General features: G+C 40.5%; 1 protein-coding gene across 2 annotated transcripts in view; it reads right to left on the reverse strand.

Moving 5' to 3' along the window:
* Nucleotides 1-1650: 1650 nt before the first annotated feature.
* Nucleotides 1651-20781, reverse strand: part of LOC311049421 (NACHT, LRR and PYD domains-containing protein 3-like) — a 78181-nt gene continuing 59050 nt past the window's right edge. For both annotated transcript variants that reach the window (XM_084062994.1, XM_084062993.1), the window contains 8 exons: nt 19864-19907; nt 14198-14786; nt 9301-9363; nt 8496-8710; nt 7585-7829; nt 7173-7292; nt 6844-6988; nt 1651-3139 (listed from right to left, as the gene is read on the reverse strand). In XM_084062994.1, coding sequence (XP_083919120.1) covers nt 2817-3139; nt 6844-6988; nt 7173-7292; nt 7585-7829; nt 8496-8710; nt 9301-9363; nt 14198-14786; nt 19864-19907 — 1744 coding nt within the window. In that variant the 3' untranslated portion in view covers nt 1651-2816. The remainder of the gene's footprint in view (nt 3140-6843; nt 6989-7172; nt 7293-7584; nt 7830-8495; nt 8711-9300; nt 9364-14197; nt 14787-19863; nt 19908-20781) is intronic.

Below are 20781 nucleotides of genomic sequence, written 5' to 3' on the forward strand. Positions count from 1 at the left end.
TGTATGATTCATGACCTTTATTAAAGCTCATTATCTATAAAACTACAAATGACTTAACATACTGTATGATTCATGACCTTTATTAAAGCTCATTATCTATAAAACTACAAATGACTAAACATACTGTATGATTCATGACCTTTATTAAAGCTCATTATCTATAAAACTACAAATGACTTAACATACTGTATGATTCATGACCTTTATTAAAGCTCATTATCTATAAAACTACAAATGACTGAACATACTGTATGATTCATGACCTTTATTAAAGCTCATTATCTATAAAACTACAAATGACTTAACATACTGTATGATTCATGACCTTTATTAAAGCTCATTATCTATAAAACTACAAATGACTGAACATACTGTATGATTCATGACCTTTATTAAAGCTCATTATCTATAAAACTACAAATGACTTAACATACTGTATGATTCATGACCTTTATTAAAGCTCATTATCTATAAAACTACAAATGACTAAACATACTGTATGATTCATGACCTTTATTAAAGCACATTATCTATAAAACTACAAATGACTAAACATACTGTATGATTCATGACCTTTATTAAAGCTCATTATCTATAAAACTACAAATGACTAAACATACTGTATGATTCATGACCTTTATTAAAGCTCATTATCTATAAAACTACAAATGACTTAACATACTGTATGATTCATGACTTTTATTAAAGCTCATTATCTATAAAACTACAAATGACTTAACATACTGTATGATTCATGACCTTTATTAAAGCTCATTATCTATAAAACTACAAATGACTGAACATACTGTATGATTCATGACTTTTATTAAAGCACAGAGCTGTAACATTTGTGATAAACAGTCAAATACATGCATAATGTAGCTCTGATAGTTATCAACAGAGGAGATAAAACTAAACAAATCATATACATAAAGTACATTCACATTCAAAGATTTTCCCTGAGATACCAAAGTTCTGGAAGAAATATGATCCTATATTACAGTCATAAATGTATCGTCAGGATTTGATTGGCTAAATCTGATCCCAAACGTGTTACAAACGTAACATCTTGATTTGACTCTAATGCTCTGATCAGCGTAGCTTTTTAGGTCACTTTACTTTATTGACGTGAAGGAACCAGTGACTCTCGTGGAGGAACACGACTCTCCACGTCTTCTGGAGTCGAGATGGGTTTGATCAGGAGGCAACGGTGATGCTTTCATAATTTATACACTATATACATCTGATCATTCTGCATCATCAGCTCTAACCTCTCTACACAATGTGAAGGAGACTCTATTCTCTGTACACAATGTGAATGAGACTCTATTCTATGTACACAATGTGAATGAGACTCTATTCTCTCTACACAATGTGAATGAGACTATTCTCTGTACACAATGTGAATGAGACTCTATTCTCTGTACACAATGTGAATGAGACTCTATTCTCTGTACACAATGTGAATGAGACTCTATTCTCTGTACACAATGTGAATGAGACTCTATTCTCTGTACACAATGTGAATGAGACTCTATTCTCTGTACACAATGTGAATGAGACTCTATTCTCTGTACACAATGTGAATGAGACTCTATTCTCTGTACACAATGTGAATGAGACTCTATTCTCTGTACACAATGTGAATGAGACTCTATTCTCTGTACACAATGTGAAGGAGACTCTATTCTCTGTACACAATGTGAAGGAGACTCTATTCTCTGTACACAATGTGAAGGAGACTCTATTCTATTCAGAGAATGACTTGTTTCCATTGTGGTCCTATGTATTCAATTCATCAACACAGCATTCAAATAACACAATAATACATGTCATCAACAAATACAAAACACTATTATGTACAAAAGGAAAATGTCGGCAGAGAATGACACCTCCTTTCTGTGGGAACATTATATTATGTTTACCTCTTTGAGCTTTAAGAGCCAGAAAGGTTGTTGGGAGTCGAGCTTTTTCACTCTCGACTTTCTGAAAATCTAGTTTACCTATAAATGCACAAAATCTGTTTGTCTGTCTGTCTGAGAGCATCCCCCGCTCACATCTCGAGAACCGTCGGACCGTTCAACTTCATACTTGTCACAGAGGATGAGAGGGATTACTGTACCGAGTGGGAGGTCCGTTGAAACAGCGGTTGTCCAGAAAAAGAATAATCCCCAAATCTCTGTATCTGTCAATGTCCCTTTTATGTCCATACAGATGTGCCATTTCAAAACTTCACATGTCCTGCCATCGCCAAGACAGTACATTTTCAGGGGATTCCCAGGGCAATAAGAGGGACAAAGAAGGGCATTTAAAATGCTGAATTATTTTGATGGTCACTGCTTTTATGATGCTAATTAATTTGAGCAACTGGTCAAGGACATCTTCAAATCACCTTTCGCCTCATAATGAGTCTGACACCTTCTTCAACACACATTCTTTTGTTCTCATGTATATGGTTGTCTGTTGAAGGGATAAACGGGGGTGTGTAGTGACAACTTCTTTTCAGAGGCAAAACAGTGCATTTTTAAGGGCAAAACAGGGAGGAAAAAAATGCATTTTCAGGGCACTTTCAGGGAAAGAACAGTAACGTGTGAAGTTTTGAAGTGGCTCATCTGTATAGAGATCTCTGATAGTCCTGACATCATACACTGTCCTTCAGGTAGCCTACTATGGTAACGTGTACCTCACTAAGTACAACAGGTAAAATGTATAAGTGGGAACCTTTGTCAAACATCAGATGTGATATCCTGCTGATCAGATCGTTTCTAGTCATTAGACAACATTAGGATCCTCAACAGAACAGGATTCTATAAAAGCTACAAACCCAGCTGCTGATGAAGGTTGTGATCCAGTTGATGAAGAGCAGTGATCATCTTCAGAGACGCTTCGTTCCCTTTCCTTCTCACCATGTCGATTAATTGCCGGGCTCTCTCTGTCCTGTGTTTCTCTGCTCTGACCTCGTCCATCTCTTCATCGTTGAGAACGTTCTCATCGAACAGTTTGTCCAGCAGACATTTGATCACGGCCTCTGACACTCGTTCAACGAACTCTGACCGCACGAACCGCAGTGTCTCTGCTTCCTCTCGTGTCGTCTTTGTTGGCTTGTCTGGATGACTGGGACCGGCGCCTGGATGTTTTTCTGGAGGAAAATGATGCAATGTTTTATTAAACATTATTAAACTGACTAAATGTCTGACTAACTGACAGACAGACAGGCAGACATATTTAAGTGATTTATTTGATTGAGACCACCCCGCGTCGGGCCCAGTGTTGGAAACGGAGGTTTCTCACATTATAAACATGATGCAGTAGGAGTAGGGGAGCGTCGGGGCGAACGGCGCGGTAAGACTGTTGCAAGTCGGACCTTTTATCCTGCTACACTTGAGGAATGGAATTTCCTGTAAAATGTGTTGCGTTTGTACGGCTGTGTTTATTTGGTGCCGTTTGTAAATGGATTTTGTCTGTGTTTTGGCACTCAATATGTTAAGTAAATGTACTTAGTTACTTTCCACCATTGCCAGTGGCTTTTGTTTGCGTTTCACCTGCTAAAAAACTACATACATTTACGTAAGTAACAACAAAACAAAGTATTTAATTGCTTACGGTAATAAAAGTATTCCATTAATTTATGCCACGGTCGCCTCGGAAAACAAGGAATTGTTGATCAAATAGAAAACATGTTTGGTTACTGCATCGTTTATTTCTCACTTCAAATGTTTTCAAAAACATTCTTGAGAGCAACATGTAGTTGTAAATGACATTTGTTTACAAGTTTGTTTACATGGCTGTCATGTTGGATACAGCATGAAATCAAGCAGCGCAGGTTGATATGAGCAGGTGCTCTGAGTCTTTGATTAGGCAGGTTGATATGAGCAGGTGCTCTGAGGCTTTGATTAGACAGGTTGATATGAGCAGGTGTTCTGAGTCTTTGATTAGACAGGTTGATATGAGCAGGTGCTCTGAGGCTTTGATTAGACAGGTTGATATGAGCAGGTGTTCTGAGTCTTTGATTAGACAGGTTGATATGAGCAGGTGTTCTGAGTCTTTGATTAGACAGGTTGATATGAGCAAGTGCTCTGAGTACAAAGGGATTCTACCGTTGCGCCTCAGCCTTAAACGGCCAGTCGGAGTTGACTCTGAGGAAGGTCGTAAGACTGAAACGTCAGTCTATTTTGTTACTTGCACCGCACTAAATAAAAAGGCCTAAACTGTCCGTGTTGCTCCAGCGTTCCTCTCTTCTGCAGGTGCTCTGAGTCTTTGATCAGACAGAGGTCTGTTATTGAGCTCATTGGTCATCATACAGAAATAACACGCTGCTGAATTCAGTGATTGACCAATCAGAATCAAGCATTCAACCAAGCCTTGTAATAACTAGAAGCTCGCCCCCGCTACGCGGGGGCTCGCGTCTAGCCCGCGGCCACGCCCACGTAGCGCCCGCGGCCACTTGGCAACTCATATAAGTGGCGTAGCGTCATGAGGGTCAGTGGGGCCGTGGCTCGGTCAGTGAAGACCCTGTAGTGCGGATGATATGTGGCATAGAGGGGCAGATTGTAAATCCCCAGAGGAAACATCCGTGGGCTACCATTGGTTCAGCGATGTGTGCGGTCGCCCTGCGGCCCCCCCTCCTCCACCAATGTGCAGTATTGAGAGCCCTGACGTCACAACAATTGGAGCGATGGGCACTGCACTGTGGTTGGTTAGGGTACACCTAGGGCCCAGGTAGAACCCAGTTAAAGCCTGCATGGGCAAACCCAGGTAGGACCCGCCTTGGTCCCACATAAACATGGGTAGTTGGGGCCCACCTAAGGGCCAGGTAGAAGCTACTTATAGCCTGCATGGGCATGGCAGTTGGGACTGAAGTGGATGCCGCTGACATTGCTGACATGGGGTCCATATGGTTTAGCCCACCTTGAAACCATATGGGAACTACGCTGGCATGCTGGCTGTAATGCAAACGCTGCATCATACCTGCAGTGTGTAGTTTGATGTTGTGTGTGTAGCAGATATACCTGCAGTGTGTAGATCAATGTCCATATGAAAGTCAATGGCCAGCAGTGTTTTTTTTCCCCAGCAGAGTTTCTAGTGTCTCTGTCTCTCTCTGGAAGAGGTTGCACATGAACTCTGCAGCCGCACTGAGGCGCTCCAACACAAACACTCTGACATTAAGCTGCTTCACACAACAAACATCAGCACGACGCTGCTGTTTGTCCAAAAGACACAATATCTCCTCTCCCACCGACGTCATGTGTTCATTTATCGACAGCCGTACAGACTCCTTTTGACACATTTTACCTCGTTTATCCAGCTCTCACTGACTCATCGGGCTGTTATTTTGCTGCGATCAAGTCAACGATGTGAGAGATTAGCTATCACAGACGGACGGACAGGGGGTGAAACATAGTCTTGCGCCATGCCTTTCGGCCTGGCGGAGACAATAAAAAAAGGAAAGTAAAGGAAATGAGCATTTCTGCAACAAAAGTAGTCAACAAACTATAGGCTACTATGAAAACATGGGCCACATTGTCAAAGAATGTAAGAAAGAGGCAATCATGTAGAAAATAGCCGATCTACAAGCTTACAAAGCCTCTCAACGTGAGGCGTTTTGAGCTTGTAGATCGGCTATTTTCACAATATGTACTTGTGGAACGGAGTCAAACAGAATGGGGGGGGGGGGGTCCCCAGATCAAGTACGTTTATTGGGGGGGGGGGGGGGGGCGTGAAAGGGTTGATAAGCACTGCTGTAATCGGAGCGAAATTATCTGGAATTACTACATGACCATAATGTAGCCTAACATGCGTTGCACGGGGCGGTCCTGCCATTACGTTAGTTACTGTAGTTGCTGTGGAGCTACATAGGTCTCCAGAAGACACACACAAACATACAGCATCTACAATGGACTAACTGAGCAGCAATATTGACATTCACCACACGAACGTGCATTGTTGACAAAGTGATTGCACAGCCGCTGCAGGCATGACAACCACGTTAGCGTTAGCGACATGGCAGCTATCACAGCGCCCTGTCCGTCGTCGCTGGGACTGACTGTCATGGCTACAGCAGTAACAGCAAGCTGTCTGCGATGCCATTGTCTTGAGACTGCTCTTAGCGTGACACGACCAATGAGAGTGAGCGCTGTAGTTGTTGCTAAGATACGGTGGCGTCTCTGCCCCATAGCTTGTAGATCTCTCGCGCATGATTGGCGTAGGCTGCGTTGCCAGGTCTGACTGTTTGTATAAGCGATTTTGGGCTTATTTGGGTGCACTTTTGGGCTCGTTTCCATAGACCACGGCAGCGCTTATTTCTTTCCCGTGACCGATGTGGCAAAAAAAGTGCAAAACGAACCATCCGGAAGTAAATTGCGAGATGAAATATATAGCACTTTTTGATTATTAGAGAAGGAGACACATGTGAAGGTTGAAAATGAAAGGTAGTAGATTATATAGTTTTTCATGAGGGATTTTTGTAGCAAGTTGTGAGAGAATTGGGCCACTCCTGTGGGCGGGGGGCTGATTAGAACCATTGGGGTTTGAAAGGAGACGCTCTCTGTTTGAGTGGAAAGATGATGCATATATCATTTACAGTGCATATACTCTGGTTAATATTGGTTTTCAACAACTCAGATAATTATTAATTTATTATTAATGTGTTTGTGTTTTTTTTTCTGTATTCCATTTTCAGACACTTCTGGTTATTCAATGCATCAATAATATAATGCCTCAAAAAGTAGTTGAAATCTGTGTGATGTCTCTGTGCTGACCGGAGCCCAGGGGTCGAATCCCCAACAGTAATAGTTGGGGAAGATAAAGTTTAATAATAATTAAATTAAACTAAACTATGCTTACCTTCCAGTTCAATGCTTGCTTCCTTCCAGACTTGGTCGTTCTCAGGTCCCAGTAATGCCAATGAGACGACTTCTGCGTTGACATCCATCGTCACCTTAAATGTTGGATGGAAATTTGGTCCATAGTTCAGACGATAAGCCACAGCCTGAAAACAGAGATAGGTTTTAGATAGATAACTAGAGGACTATTGTATAATAGTACATTAGCAGTAGTAATGGTAGTAATTGTGGTGGTGTATTAGTTGTACTAGCAGTAGTAGTATTAGTTACTGGACATTATCATGACTCTTAACATATAATAAAGTTAGGTTGTATTTTAATGTGTGATACCTCAGGTTGTACTTCATGTGAAGCACATTGCAGTCTGTAGACCTGGTCTGGGGTGAGAACACAGCTGGAGTTGCTCACCAGCTGATCCTTCTGGTTACACTCTTGATAGAATGTCTTCACCTACAATGACACAAACACAGCTTGACCAGATGGTTCAATCATAATGACCGGTACTGTTGACAATATACATCACCAGTCTTTGTTACCATGAATACCAGGGTATGTTGTCATACAGTAGCTCCTATGTCTTTATAGGCACCATGCAGTACATAAACGTTGGTCTTAAATTGATTGTCAAATGTGTTCACACACCTACAGACTAGCCTCTGGATGTGTGTTCAAAATATGAATTGAACTTCAATAAGTCTAAAGAACTAAGATGCTACTTAACAGACAATACTGTCTATGTTACCTCTTTGACAGGCACGTTGTCTGGCAGCATTAACACACTCAGTTTACGTGTTCGACGTCCTGGTGGTTGAAGGAACAGCAGAACTTGACCAGATGTTGGACGTAGATACTCGTAAATCTTCTTCCACAGGAGTCCAAACAGAGACAGGTGTGTCACATTTAAAACCACATGAGTCTGGGTCACTTTATGTGGTTTTAAGAGGTACACCCCCTCATCTGTGATGTTGGCCACACAAAGGTCATCACCTGTGAAAAGATTTTAAAAACATTAGGCTATACCTTCCATTTTATGGTAAAACTCAAAGAAACATGTACATCTGTCTTTGACAACATGCATAAACCATGTCCTCTGTTGTCAGATGCTTTGATCAAATACAACAATCCCATATGGGATTTAAACATATTTTCTGTTATATTATGTTGCTTTGAACAAGATCCTTGAAACTGGACGATGCTAAGAGCAGCTCCTCACCAGGTGTGATGTCACAGTCTGGCAGGTGTAGCTGACTAACCAGGTGTGATGTCACAGTGTGGCAGGTGTAGCTGACTCACCAGGAGTGATAGCACAGTGTGGCAGGTGTAGCTGACTCACCAGGTGTGATAGCACAGTGTGGCAGGTGTAGCTGACTCACCAGGTGTGATAGCACAGTGTGACAGGTGTAGCTGACTCACCAGGTGTGATAGCACAGTGTGACAGGTGTAGCTGACTCACCAGGTGTGATAGCACAGTGTGGCAGGTGTAGCTGACTCACCAGGTGTGATAGCACAGTGTGGCAGGTGTAGCTGACTCACCAGGAGTGATAGCACAGTGTGGCAGGTGTAGCTGACTCACCAGGAGTGATAGCACAGTGTGACAGGTGTAGCTGACTCACCAGGTGTGATGTCACAGTGTGGCAGGTGTAGCTGACTCACCAGGTGTGATGTCACAGTGTGGCAGGTGTAGCTGGCGGACAGACTTCTGAGGACACTGGATGTCAAACAGAGGACCTGCAGGAGTCCCTCCTGTTGACTGGAGACATCTTTCATCCCACTGAACAGTCCTGTAGAGGACTTCTCCTTCCCCTGTCGTTCCAAACACCAACCCTGTGTCACTGCACTGGAACAGCCCCGCCCCGGGGACCTGGAACCTGTGACACAAGACAATCATTTGTATTGATATAAAATCTATATGATATAAAACTATCATTTGTATTGATATAAAACAATCATTTGTATTGATATAAAATCTATGTATGCCACTCTATAAAACAAACATTTTCATTGATACAATCTGTATTATTAGCTGTCATGTTGCCACTTCACATCAAGTTCATTTACAATCCCATCTGTTCTTCTTTTTTAATGTTTATTTAACAGGTACGGTGTAAAAAACCTTGATTCAAGTAACATCAGACACATTTATTACATGTAGGGTTTCTAGAAAAGGTTAATTTGTGACCCATGATTACAGACACTTAAAAGTAATATGATTGAAACAAAGAGCAATGACATTCCTGAAATAATCATCTAAATTCATAAATCAATGGAATTCTTGACAGTGTGTGTGTGTGTGTGTGTGCGTGCGTGCGTGCGTGCGTGTGTGCGTGCGTGCGTGCGTGCGTGCGTGCGTGCGTGCGTGCGTGCGTGCGTGCGTGTGTGTGTGTGTGTTGTGGGGTGGGTCTTAGTGATTGGTCTCTTTGATAAGAAGTTACCAATGAAGATGTTTAGGACGACTGACCTGTATTCATTGGTTGCTTGTTCTGTGAGAACGATGGGGGAGAAACTGAATGGAACCACTGGCCTGAAAGACACAAACAAGCAAACAAACACAGAAACAAAGAAAATAAATTAGATTGTGAAGGTTATAATATTTGAGCCCTGTTTTATACTACTTAAAGAATAAAAAATATAGTGAAAATAGCTCATCTACAAGCGCACACCACTTGTAGATCGGCTATTTTGGTGTAAAACTACTGTAAGTATAACTCAGACTTAAAGGTTAAAGTAAAAAAAAAAAGGGTAAAAAGGTCGTAATAATATTTTTTTCTGTAAAGCTTTGATTTTATTTGTATTTCAGTAACTAGAATGTTTTTACATTTCTAGTTATTTTGATAGTTTTAGTTCACTATAATAACTCTGGTTGTCTGTTTTATTTGGCTTTGTTCAGACTGTTATTAATAATATTAAGAGTAATGTAGAGTAACGTAGATGAATGTAGAGACATTTATTGTGAAAATGCCAGAGAAGAGTCATCAGTATTTCAGTGTAGGAACGTATCTGTGAAGCTGTAATGACGTCATTAAAACTATTGATCTAAGATCCTTCTGACTCACCCTGCTATGAGTCAGAAGAGATCCAGTTGGACTAAGACTAGTGGAGAAAGGATCCAGTAGGACTAAGACTAGTGGAGAAAGGATCCAGTAGGACTAAGACTAGTGGAGAAAGGATCCAGTCGGACTAAGACTAGTGGAGAAGAGATCCAGTAGAACTAAGACTAGTGGAGAAGAGATCCAGTCGGACTAAGACTAGTGGAGAAAGGATCCAGTAGGACTAAGACTAGTGGAGAAAGGATCCAGTAGGACTAAGACTAGTGGAGAAAAGATCCAGTCGGTCTAAGACTAGTGGAGAAAGGATCCAGTAGGACTAAAGGCCTTTGCACACAGGGTGCGATTTTCCGCACGGAAAAAACGGACAATATCATTTTTTAAATTAAAACATGGTTCTCAATGACCTCATGCACACCCTGTGCGGCGATGCGATGCGTTTTTTTTTTCAATCGAACCCAGTTCAATGTGTGCGTTTTTTCGCATGCGGTAAAAACTGATTGACTAATCACACCCTGTGTGCAAAGGCCTTAAGACTAGTGGAGAAGAGATCCAGTAGAACTAAGACTAGTGGAGAAGAGATCCAGTAGAACTAAGACTAGTGGAGAAGAGATCCAGTAGAACTAAGACTAGTGGAGGAAAATATCCAGTAGAACTAAGACTAGTGGAGAAAATATCCAGTAGAACTAAGACTAGTGGAGAAGAGATCCAGTAGAACTAAGACTAGCGGAGAAGAGATCCAGTAGAACTAAGACTAGTGGAGAAGAGATCCAGTAGAACTAAGACTAGCGGAGAAGAGATCCAGTAGAACTAAGACTAGCGGAGAAGAGATCCAGTAGAACTAAGACTAGTGGAGAAGAGATCCAGTAGAACTAAGACTAGTGGAGAAAATATCCAGTAGAACTAAGACTAGAGGAGAAGAGATCCAGTAGAACTAAGACTAGTGGAGAAAATATCCAGTAGAACTAAGACTAGTGGAGAAGAGATCCAGTAGAACTAAGACTAGCGGAGAAGAGATCCAGTAGAACTAAGACTAGTGGAGAAGAGATCCAGTAGAACTAAGACTAGCGGAGAACAGATCCAGTAGAACTAAGACTAGTGGAGAAAATATCCAGTAGAACTAAGACTAGCGGAGAAGAGATCCAGTAGAACTAAGACTAGCGGAGAAGAGATCCAGTAGAACTAAGACTAGCGGAGAAGAGATCCAGTAGAACTAAGACTAGTGGAGAAGAGATCCAGTAGAACTAAGACTAGTGGAGAAGAGATCCAGTAGAACTAAGACTAGTGGAGAAGAGATCCAGTAGAACTAAGACTAGTGGAGAAGAGATCCAGTAAAACTAAGAAGTGGAGAAGAGATCCAGTAGAACTAAGACTAGTGGAGAAGAGATCCAGTAGAACTAAGACTAGTGGAGAAGAGATCCAGTAGAACTAAGACTAGTGGAGAAGAGATCCAGTAGAACTAAGACTAGTGGAGAAGAGATCCAGTAAAACTAAGAAGTGGAGAAGAGATCCAGTAGAACTAAGACTAGTGGAGAAGAGATCCAGTAGAACTAAGACTAGTGGAGAAGAGATCCAGTAGAACTAAGACTAGAGGAGAAGAGATCCAGTAGAACTAAGACTAGTGGAGAAGAGATCCAGTAGAACTAAGACTAGTGGAGAAGAGATCCAGTAGAACTAAGACTAGTGGAGAAGAGATCCAGTAGAACTAAGACTAGTGGAGAAGAGATCCAGTAGAACTAAGACTAGTGGAGAAGAGATCCAGTAAAACTAAGAAGTGGAGAAGAGATCCAGTAGAACTAAGACTAGTGGAGAAGAGATCCAGTAGAACTAAGACTAGTGGAGAAGAGATCCAGTAGAACTAAGACTAGTGGAGAAGAGATCCAGTAGAACTAAGACTAGAGTAGAAGAGATCCAGTAGAAGTAAGACTAGCGGAGAAGAGATCCAGTAGAACTAAGACTAGTGGAGAAGAGATCCAGTAAAACTAAGAAGTGGAGAAGAGATCCAGTAGAACTAAGACTAGTGGAGAAGAGATCCAGTAGAACTAAGACTAGTGGAGAAGAGATCCAGTAGAACTAAGACTAGTGGAGAAGAGATCCAGTAGAACTAAGACTAGTGGAGAAGAGATCCAGTAAAACTAAGAAGTGGAGAAGAGATCCAGTAGAACTAAGACTAGAGGAGAAGAGATCCAGTAGAACTAAGACTAGAGGAGAAGAGATCCAGTAGAAGTAAGACTAGTGGAGAAGAGATCCAGTAGAACTAAGACTAGAGGAGAAGAGATCCAGTAAAACTAAGAAGTGGAGAAGAGATCCAGTAGAACTAAGACTAGAGGAGAAGAGATCCAGTAGAACTAAGACTAGTGGAGAAGAGATCCAGTAGAACTAAGACTAGTGGAGAAGAGATCCAGTAGAACTAAGACTAGAGGAGAAGAGATCCAGTAGAACTAAGACTAGAGGAGAAGAGATCCAGTAAAACTAATTAGTGGAGAAGAGATCCAGTAGGACTAAGACTAGTCATTTTATGATTGGCTGCTCTCAGGTGTAACAATCCAAAAATAGCCGATCTACAAGCTCAATAAGCATCACAGACGCATTGTGAGCTTGTAGATCGGCTATTTCCGGCCATGTAAATCAGGCATTACGTCATGAGGCAAAAATACATTTTAGTAAATACTAGCCTGAAACATTTCACCTACAATAGCCTAAAATATGATGAAAACTAAATGTAATTTTATTCAAAAAGACTATGAATAAAACTTCATCAAAATGTGCTGTCAAAATTAACACTGTCTATAAAACATCTATATGTTATAAACACTGAAAATAACAGATCTATATAACATCTACATGTTATATATATATTGTTATAAACACTGAAAATAACAGATCTATAAAACATCTACATGTTATAAACACTGAAAATAACAGATCTATATAACATCTACATGTTATAAACACTGAAAATAACAGATCTATAAAACATCTACATGTTATAAACACTGAATATAACAGATCTATATAACATCTACATGTTATATATATATTGTTATAAACACTGAAAATAACAGATCTATAAAACATCTACATGTTATAAACACTGAAAATAACAGATCTATATAACATCTACATGTTATATATATATTGTTATAAACACTGAAAAAAACAGATCTATAAAACATCTCTATGTTATAAACACTGAAAATAACAGATCTATAAAACATCTCTATGTTATATATATATTGTTATAAACACTGAAAATAACAGATCTATAAAACATCTATATGTTATAAACACTGAAAATAACAGATCTATAAAACATCTATATGTTATAAACACTGAAAATAACAGATCTATAGAACATCTACATGTTATATATATTGTTATAAACACTGAAAATAACAGATCTATAAAACATCTATATGTTATAAACACTGAAAATAACAGATCTATATAACATCTACATGTTATATATATTGTTATAAACACTGAAAATAACAGATCTATAAAACATCTACATGTTATAAACACTGAAAATAACAGATCTATATAACATCTACATGTTATATATATTGTTATAAACACTGAAAATAACAGATCTATATAACATCTATATGTTATATATCATGTTTTAAACACTGAAAATAACAGATCTATAAATCATCTACATGTTATAGATCAAGTTTTAAACACTGAAAATAACAGATCTATAAAACATCTACATGTTAAAAACACTGAAAATAACAGATCTATATAACATCTATATGTTATAGATCATGTTATAAACACTGAAAATAACAGATCTATAAATCATCTACATGTTATAGATCATGTTATAAACACTGAAAATAACAGATCTATAAAACATCTACATGTTATAAACACTGAAAATAACAGATCTATAAAACATCTACATGTTATAGATCATGTTATAAACACTGAAAATAACAGATCTATAAATCATCTACATGTTATAAACACTGAAAATAACAGATCTATAAAACATCTACATGTTATAGATCATGTTATAAACACTGAAAATAACAGATCTATAAAACATCTACATGTTATAGATCATGTTATAAAGACTGACAATAACAGATCTATAAAACATTGGCAATAGCTTATGGATCAGTGTGTGTGTGTGTGTGTGTGTGCGTGTGTGTGTGTGTGTGTGTGTGTGTGTGTGTGTGTGTGTGTGTGTGTGTGTGTGTGTGTGTGTGTGTGTGTGTGTGTGTGTGTGTGTGTGTGTGTGTGTGTGTGTGTGTGTGTGTGTGTGTGTGTGTGCGTGCGTGCGTGCGTGTGTGTGTAACTTACTCTATCAGACACAAAGACACTGAGCCTCTCCACACATAGAACCCAGCACAGAGAGGTTCAGTGAATGTGGTCTGGAAGGTGTGCAGGTGTGTGTGTGAGTCAGAGGACACTCTGTAGAAAGACAGGACGCCAGCAGACCAATCCACATACACTGCTACTCTGTAGACACTGTCCTCACTGTCCTCACTGTCCTCACTGTCACCATGCTCTGCTACTCTGTAGGAGCCAGAGGGACGGACAGGGAGGACGGTTGTCTTCTTATTGTGACAGACAGAGTATCTGTTGCCTCCACCATCACAAAACAGACTCCAGGACTTGTCATTGTATCCAAGCAGACAGTCATCACCCTCTCCTCTCCTGTTGATGCCTCTGTAAGTCACTGCTATAAGAACATCTCCACTCCACTCTACCTCCCAGTAACAGCATCCAGTCAGACCCTCTCTACACAGAACCTGTGAGCAGAACTGAAATCTGTCTGGATGGTCTGGATAGGACTGAACCTCTCTGGTCCCTGTCACCTTTCTGTTGTTCTCAGACAGAGAGAGGCGTCTGTATGTTGTGTTTGTGTCCAGTGTGAGAGGACAGACACCTGATGGAGAGAACAACAAACAATATTTCATTACATCACAAAGTACTGAGTAGAGATGTAATAGTATAACATGTAACAGTACAGTATCTAACAAAATACCACAGTATTATGGTATTTAATACTACTCACCCCACCCCTCCCCTCTTAATGAATCATATTATAGCCAGTGGTGGACAAAGTACTCAACCCTTATATTTGAGTCAAAGTATAGATACTCAAGTATTACTCAACTACCAGTGAAACCTGGTCAGTCAAATGTGTACTTGAGTCAAAGTATTTGGAGTAAATACTTTTAAAGCCTGATGAAGGTCAGAGTGACCTAAACGTTGCATCTTAAATAAATGAATTAATTTATAAGTGAACACAGTGTGTGTGACTCCCTCTCCCTCCTCCTCCCTCCTTCTTCTATATTCTGATTACATGCTTTTAAAAATACTTAAGACTTCAAAAGTACAAATGACAAAATATTACAATAAAAGTGAAAATAGCCGATCTACAAGAGCACAACACGTCACCTCTCTCTCTCTCTCTCTCTCTCTCTCTCTCTCTCTCTCTCTCTCTCTCTCTCTCTCTCTCTCTCTCTCTCTCTCTCTCTCTCTCTCTCTCTCTCTCTCTCTCTCTCTCGTGTGTGTGTGTGTGTGTGTGTGTGTGTGTGTGTGTGTGTGTGTGTGTGTGTGTGTGTGTGTGTGTGTGTGTGTGTGTGTGTGTGTGTGTGTGTGTGTGTGTGTGTGTGTGTGTGTGTGTGTGTGTGTGTGTGTGTGTGTGTGTGTGTGTGTGTGTGTGTGCACCGAGTGCCGCGCTATGAGCTTGTATTTAAAAAACATAGCAGATCTACAAGCTCATATGAGCTTATATAAAAAAAAATAGCAGATATACAAGCTCATAGCACGGCACCGAGTGCCGCACTATGAGCTTGTAAAAAAATATTAGATCTACAAGTTCATATGAGCTTGTATAAAAAAGCAGATCTACAAGCTCATAACGCGGCACAAAGTGCCGCGCTATGAGCTCGTAGATATTTGTTTTTAAAATAGCAGATCTACAAGCTCAATGGAGCTTATATAAAAAAAACATAGCAGATCTACAAGCTCATAGCACAAAACCGAGTGCCGCGATATGAGCTTGTATTTATAAAAAATAGCAGATCTACAAGCTCATACTGTATGAGCTTATATAAAAAAAAACATATAGAGCTACAAGCTCATAACGCGGCACCGAGTGCGCTTGTAGATATTTAAAAAAATAGCAGATCTACAAGCTCATATGAGCTTATACTAAAAAAACATAGTAGATCTACAAGCTAAATAAATGAATTAATTTATAAGTGAACACAGTGTGTGTGACTCCCTCTCCCTCCTCCTCCCTCCTTCTTCCATATTCTGATTACATGCTTTTAAAAATACTTAAGACTTCAAAAGTACAAATGACTAAATACTAAATATTGCAATAAAAGTGAAAATAGCCGATCTACAAGCGCACAACACGTCGCCTCTCTCTCTCTCTCGCACCGAGTGCCGTGCTATGAGCTTGTATTTAAAAAACATAGCAGATCTACAAGCTCATATGAGCTTATATAAAATAAATATTACCAGATCTACAAGCTCATAGCGCGGCACCGAGTGCCGCGCTATGAGCTTTTATTACAAAAAAATAGCAAATCTACAAGCTCATAGAACGGCACTGAGTGCCTCGCTATGAGCTTGTATTTAAAAAAAAATAGCAGAGCTACAAGCTCATAGCGTGGCACAGAGTGCCGTGGTATGAGCTTGTATTTAAAAAAAATTGCAGATCTACAAGCTCATAGTGCGGCACCGAGTGCTGCGCTATGAGCTTGTATTAAAAAAAAAGCAGATCTACAAGCTCATAGCGCGGCACTAGGGGGGACAAAAACACACCGAAAATGTCTGACCTGGATTTCATAGAACATGAAAACCAGCACATTGTGACGTTGCGTCATTAAATACAAACAGTGGTTAAGACTAGAAACTCATGGTGGAAAAGAAAGTCAACATATAATGTTACAACATCATATGTTGACTTTCTTGTCTTTGCTTTCACAAACGTATCAAACTTTCTTACAGCTCAGCTCAATCTTCCTCTTCAGATAATTTAGTCTTTGAGACATTCACACATCCGGATGAGTTCAACAGGCTGCGTTACATTTATCTCCTGTTTGGCCCCGGTGATGCTTTTAAGTCTGTTACGACCCGGCCTAGGGGTCACCAGGTGTAACATAAAAATGGACTCCCTCCTACCCAGTTCCCAATTCAGACAGGCCACACAGGTTTAAAATCCTAAGAGTTGAGGATTTATTTTACAAATAAAACTCATTTACAATACCTCAGGATGGGGACCACAGCTTCCAAAGTAAACACAGAAATCCTACTCTCTAGAAACAAAACATAGAACAAACTGAAATGACAAAGAGCGAGGTGACCCACCTCTACATACCCAATGCATTACAGTATCACAAGCCTAAAACTGAACAAAGTGCTGCTGTTTGAAAGTGCTAGTGTTTGGGAGCTTGGCTAGGAGGAAGACATCTGAAAAACTGAGGACAGCCATCTTTATAGTCCCCAGCCTGGTCACATGAGCCAATCCTCAGCAGGCTATAGGGTCATAACAGTGTCGTATAACACTGTGTTATGGGATTCCGACGGTTCATACGAGGCTCTAAATCAAACCTACCACTGGTCATGTGGTAGCTGTGCAGCTCAACCAAAGGCACTGGTGTCTAAAAAAAGAACCGTATTGACAGGAAATCGCGCAGAGGAAAAACTGTGAAATCAACAAAGTAAGTTTATGAACGTGCCAAAGTATCGCAAGACCGTCCATCATTGACCGCCTGACAACCAAATCTCGCGATACTGCCGAGCCAGAAACCAGTGTTGCCATGTCCGCTTTTACAAGCGACTCTGGGCTTATTTTTCTGTGAAGTTGCTTGTAAATATTTTAGTTGCGGGTTGCGGTTTATTGTTTCTAAAGTGTAGTTGCTTATTTGGTTTTGCTTCACAATTTAAAAAATATTTTAACCAGTGGTTCTCAAATATTTTCATGTCATGGTCCCCCAAATTAAAATGTATTTGTCCCTTAACCCCCGTCTGAAAATGGTTTGTGCCAGGGAGCCCCATACCAGATGTGTGTTGTTAGAATGTTTCAAAAATATTCCACATTTTATTTCAAGATGTTTTGAAAAACGCGTTGTGAGCTTGTAGATCGGCTAGTTTCAATGTATACAGTATATATGTTTAAAGTGCTCATAATGGCCTAGTGCCCTAGTTGCTTCTTTTGCCCCAAAAAAAAAATTCTAATATTACTCTTGTGTTCTGTAATTCTGGTTTTCAATTCTGTTTTGGTTTTTCCCACATTGCATTGGGCGGCCATAGCTGAGTGGTTAGTGAGCCCGCCTAATGAGCCAGAGGCCCTGGTTGCCCCAGGTTCGATACCAAGCCAGGCCAGAATATATGTCGATGAAATGAAATTTGTCCCTGAGCAAGACTCTTAACCCCTAATTGCTCACAGGTTCTCATTGGAAACAAGACCGCAAGGACTTTCATTAACAACCTGTTAAAAGGAATTATCCTTATCCTTTTATGCAGAAACCACATGCAGGGGCATTTTTAAAAGTACACATTTTGTCTTACATGTAATTCTCCCTTTAACTTTGATTGTTTTTACCATTAAGAGGGTGTATAACAGAGCCTACAGTTATCATGGCATTACAGTTAATACAACCCTTACATGGGAAATTCCCTGAAGGTAAGGTAGATAAAAAGTGTTGATTGTATATAAACATAATGTTTTATTAGTTTGTCACTGATATTGTTTGCTCTCTTGTTTGCAAATATTGGGGGGGGGGGGGGGAGACCTTTCCTACCACAGGGTCACTGGACAATATATGCCAGTGTTTCTTGACCACTCTAATATGCCTTTTATGGTGTGAAATGGGCGTGGAACAATGCAAATGATCTCAACGGGGGCGGGCTTGTGATAATACGATCAGCTGGGATTCATGCATATTCATCATGAGATACACCTGTGATCCACACAAATCTAGACTCTGCACAACCTTTAGTTAATCACATGTCAGACATGATTTATGAAATATAAACACTTTACACTCAAATATAGTTGGACATATATAATCATATTTGAGCATGTCGACGGGTGTTTCGGTCTCCCAACAACATACACCCTCGCCCAGGTGACCCAGCCGGGGTTGATCAAGCCCCGACTTACGTCCCAGTAGCCCACGGTCAGTCCTCTTAGGGAAAGACAGGGCCTGTGGATGGCCTCCTGGCCGGGCCCCTCCTCCGTCTCACCAGGTCCAGGACCTGAGCGTTGCTTCACCGTGGATTTGTTAGGCTTCTATTATATATATATAGTTTTCTCAGACGGGTGGCCGGCCTCTCCCTTAGAGCAGTGGTTCTCAACCTGTGGGTCGGGACCCCCAGGGCGGGCGGGGGTAACCCTAACCCTAACACTATCGTCAAATAATATAAGAGGCTAAAAATGTAATGCCTCAACAATGCTTATCAGTGTGGGGGTCCCCCAGTTCAAATGTGATCATTTAGGGGGGTCACAGCCTGTAAAGGTTGAGGACCACTGCCTGACCACTGAGATAGAGTGAGAAGTTCATCACCTGAGAGAGACTGAACCGCTGCTCCTTCACTTGGAAAGGAGCCAGCTTAGGTGGTTCAGTCATCTAGTACGGATGCCTCCTGAGCGTCTCCCTAGGGAGGTCCTCACTGCACGTCCCACTGCTACCTTCTAAAGAGACATAACGTTCTAAAACTCTATAAGGTCAGTCAATAGAAGTCCTTTGTTCATCAGTACATTTTGAGGCTCATTTTTTAATCTGGCCAAGGACCATGTAGAACATTCATGTTTTTATATGTGTGTGTGTGTGTGTGTGTGTGTGTGTGTGTGTGTGTGTGTGTGTGTGTGTGTGTGTGTGTGTGTGTGTGTGTGTGTGTGTGTGTGTGTGTGTCATTGTTATTTTTATATGGCTGCTGTGTCACAAGACACATTTCAGTGAAAGGGTAATAATAAAGTAATATCGTATTACTGTACTCACATGTTTTAAGGAGTTGAGGTGAATGTTCTTCTTCTTGATCCAACCTGTAGGAATGAAACACACATTTATGTGACACATGAACACACTCTCTCTCTCACACACACACACACACACACACACACACACACACACACACACACACACACACACACACACGCACACGCACACGCACACGCACACGCACACACACACACACACACACACACACACACACACACAGGAACCTGCCTCCTGCGCTCCAGTACCTCTAGAAGGCGTTCCTTCACCTCACATGCACATACAATGCAATACGTCTTTATTTAGACTATTTATTATGAATTCAGCTTTCACATTTCCCCTCAATGTCCCTTCCTGCAATGGAAAAGGACCGTGGATGAAATTAAATTGAGAGAGGAAAGAGTGAACTGACGTATCTGTCTGTGTTCTGTGACTATGTTCTGGACAGAAGTCACTGAGTAGTGGTTAAAACCGCGTTGCTCATGAAAATGCCATGGATTCATATGGCGGTGGCAAAACTGACGGGTTCATGAGCTCCAGCACCTAATAATTTACATATGAAGCACTGGACTAGTGTTGATTTTGACAGCAAATTTTGATTCAGATTTGTGAGATCTATTATTTTCAAAGCACAACAACCGAGCACAAACAAGCATAAAATGACTTGTCTTTTAGTTCTACTGGATCTCTTCTCCACTCGTCCCTCACTAACGTTTTAGCTTTTATTTGTTGACGAAATCGTCAGTATATTTAGTCTTAATTTTAGTCACAGCTTATGTTTTGTTTAGTTTTATTTTGTTTTTGTCAGTGAAAAAAGGTCAACCAACATGTACACACTCACACATAGACACACATGTATTATATGACACATGTACACACTCACACATAGACACATATGTATTATATGACACATGTACACAC

The sequence above is a fragment of the Gymnoscopelus microlampas genome (assembly GCF_963454915.1).
Source record: "Gymnoscopelus microlampas genome assembly, chromosome: 1".
Taxonomy (NCBI): domain Eukaryota; kingdom Metazoa; phylum Chordata; class Actinopteri; order Myctophiformes; family Myctophidae; genus Gymnoscopelus; species Gymnoscopelus microlampas.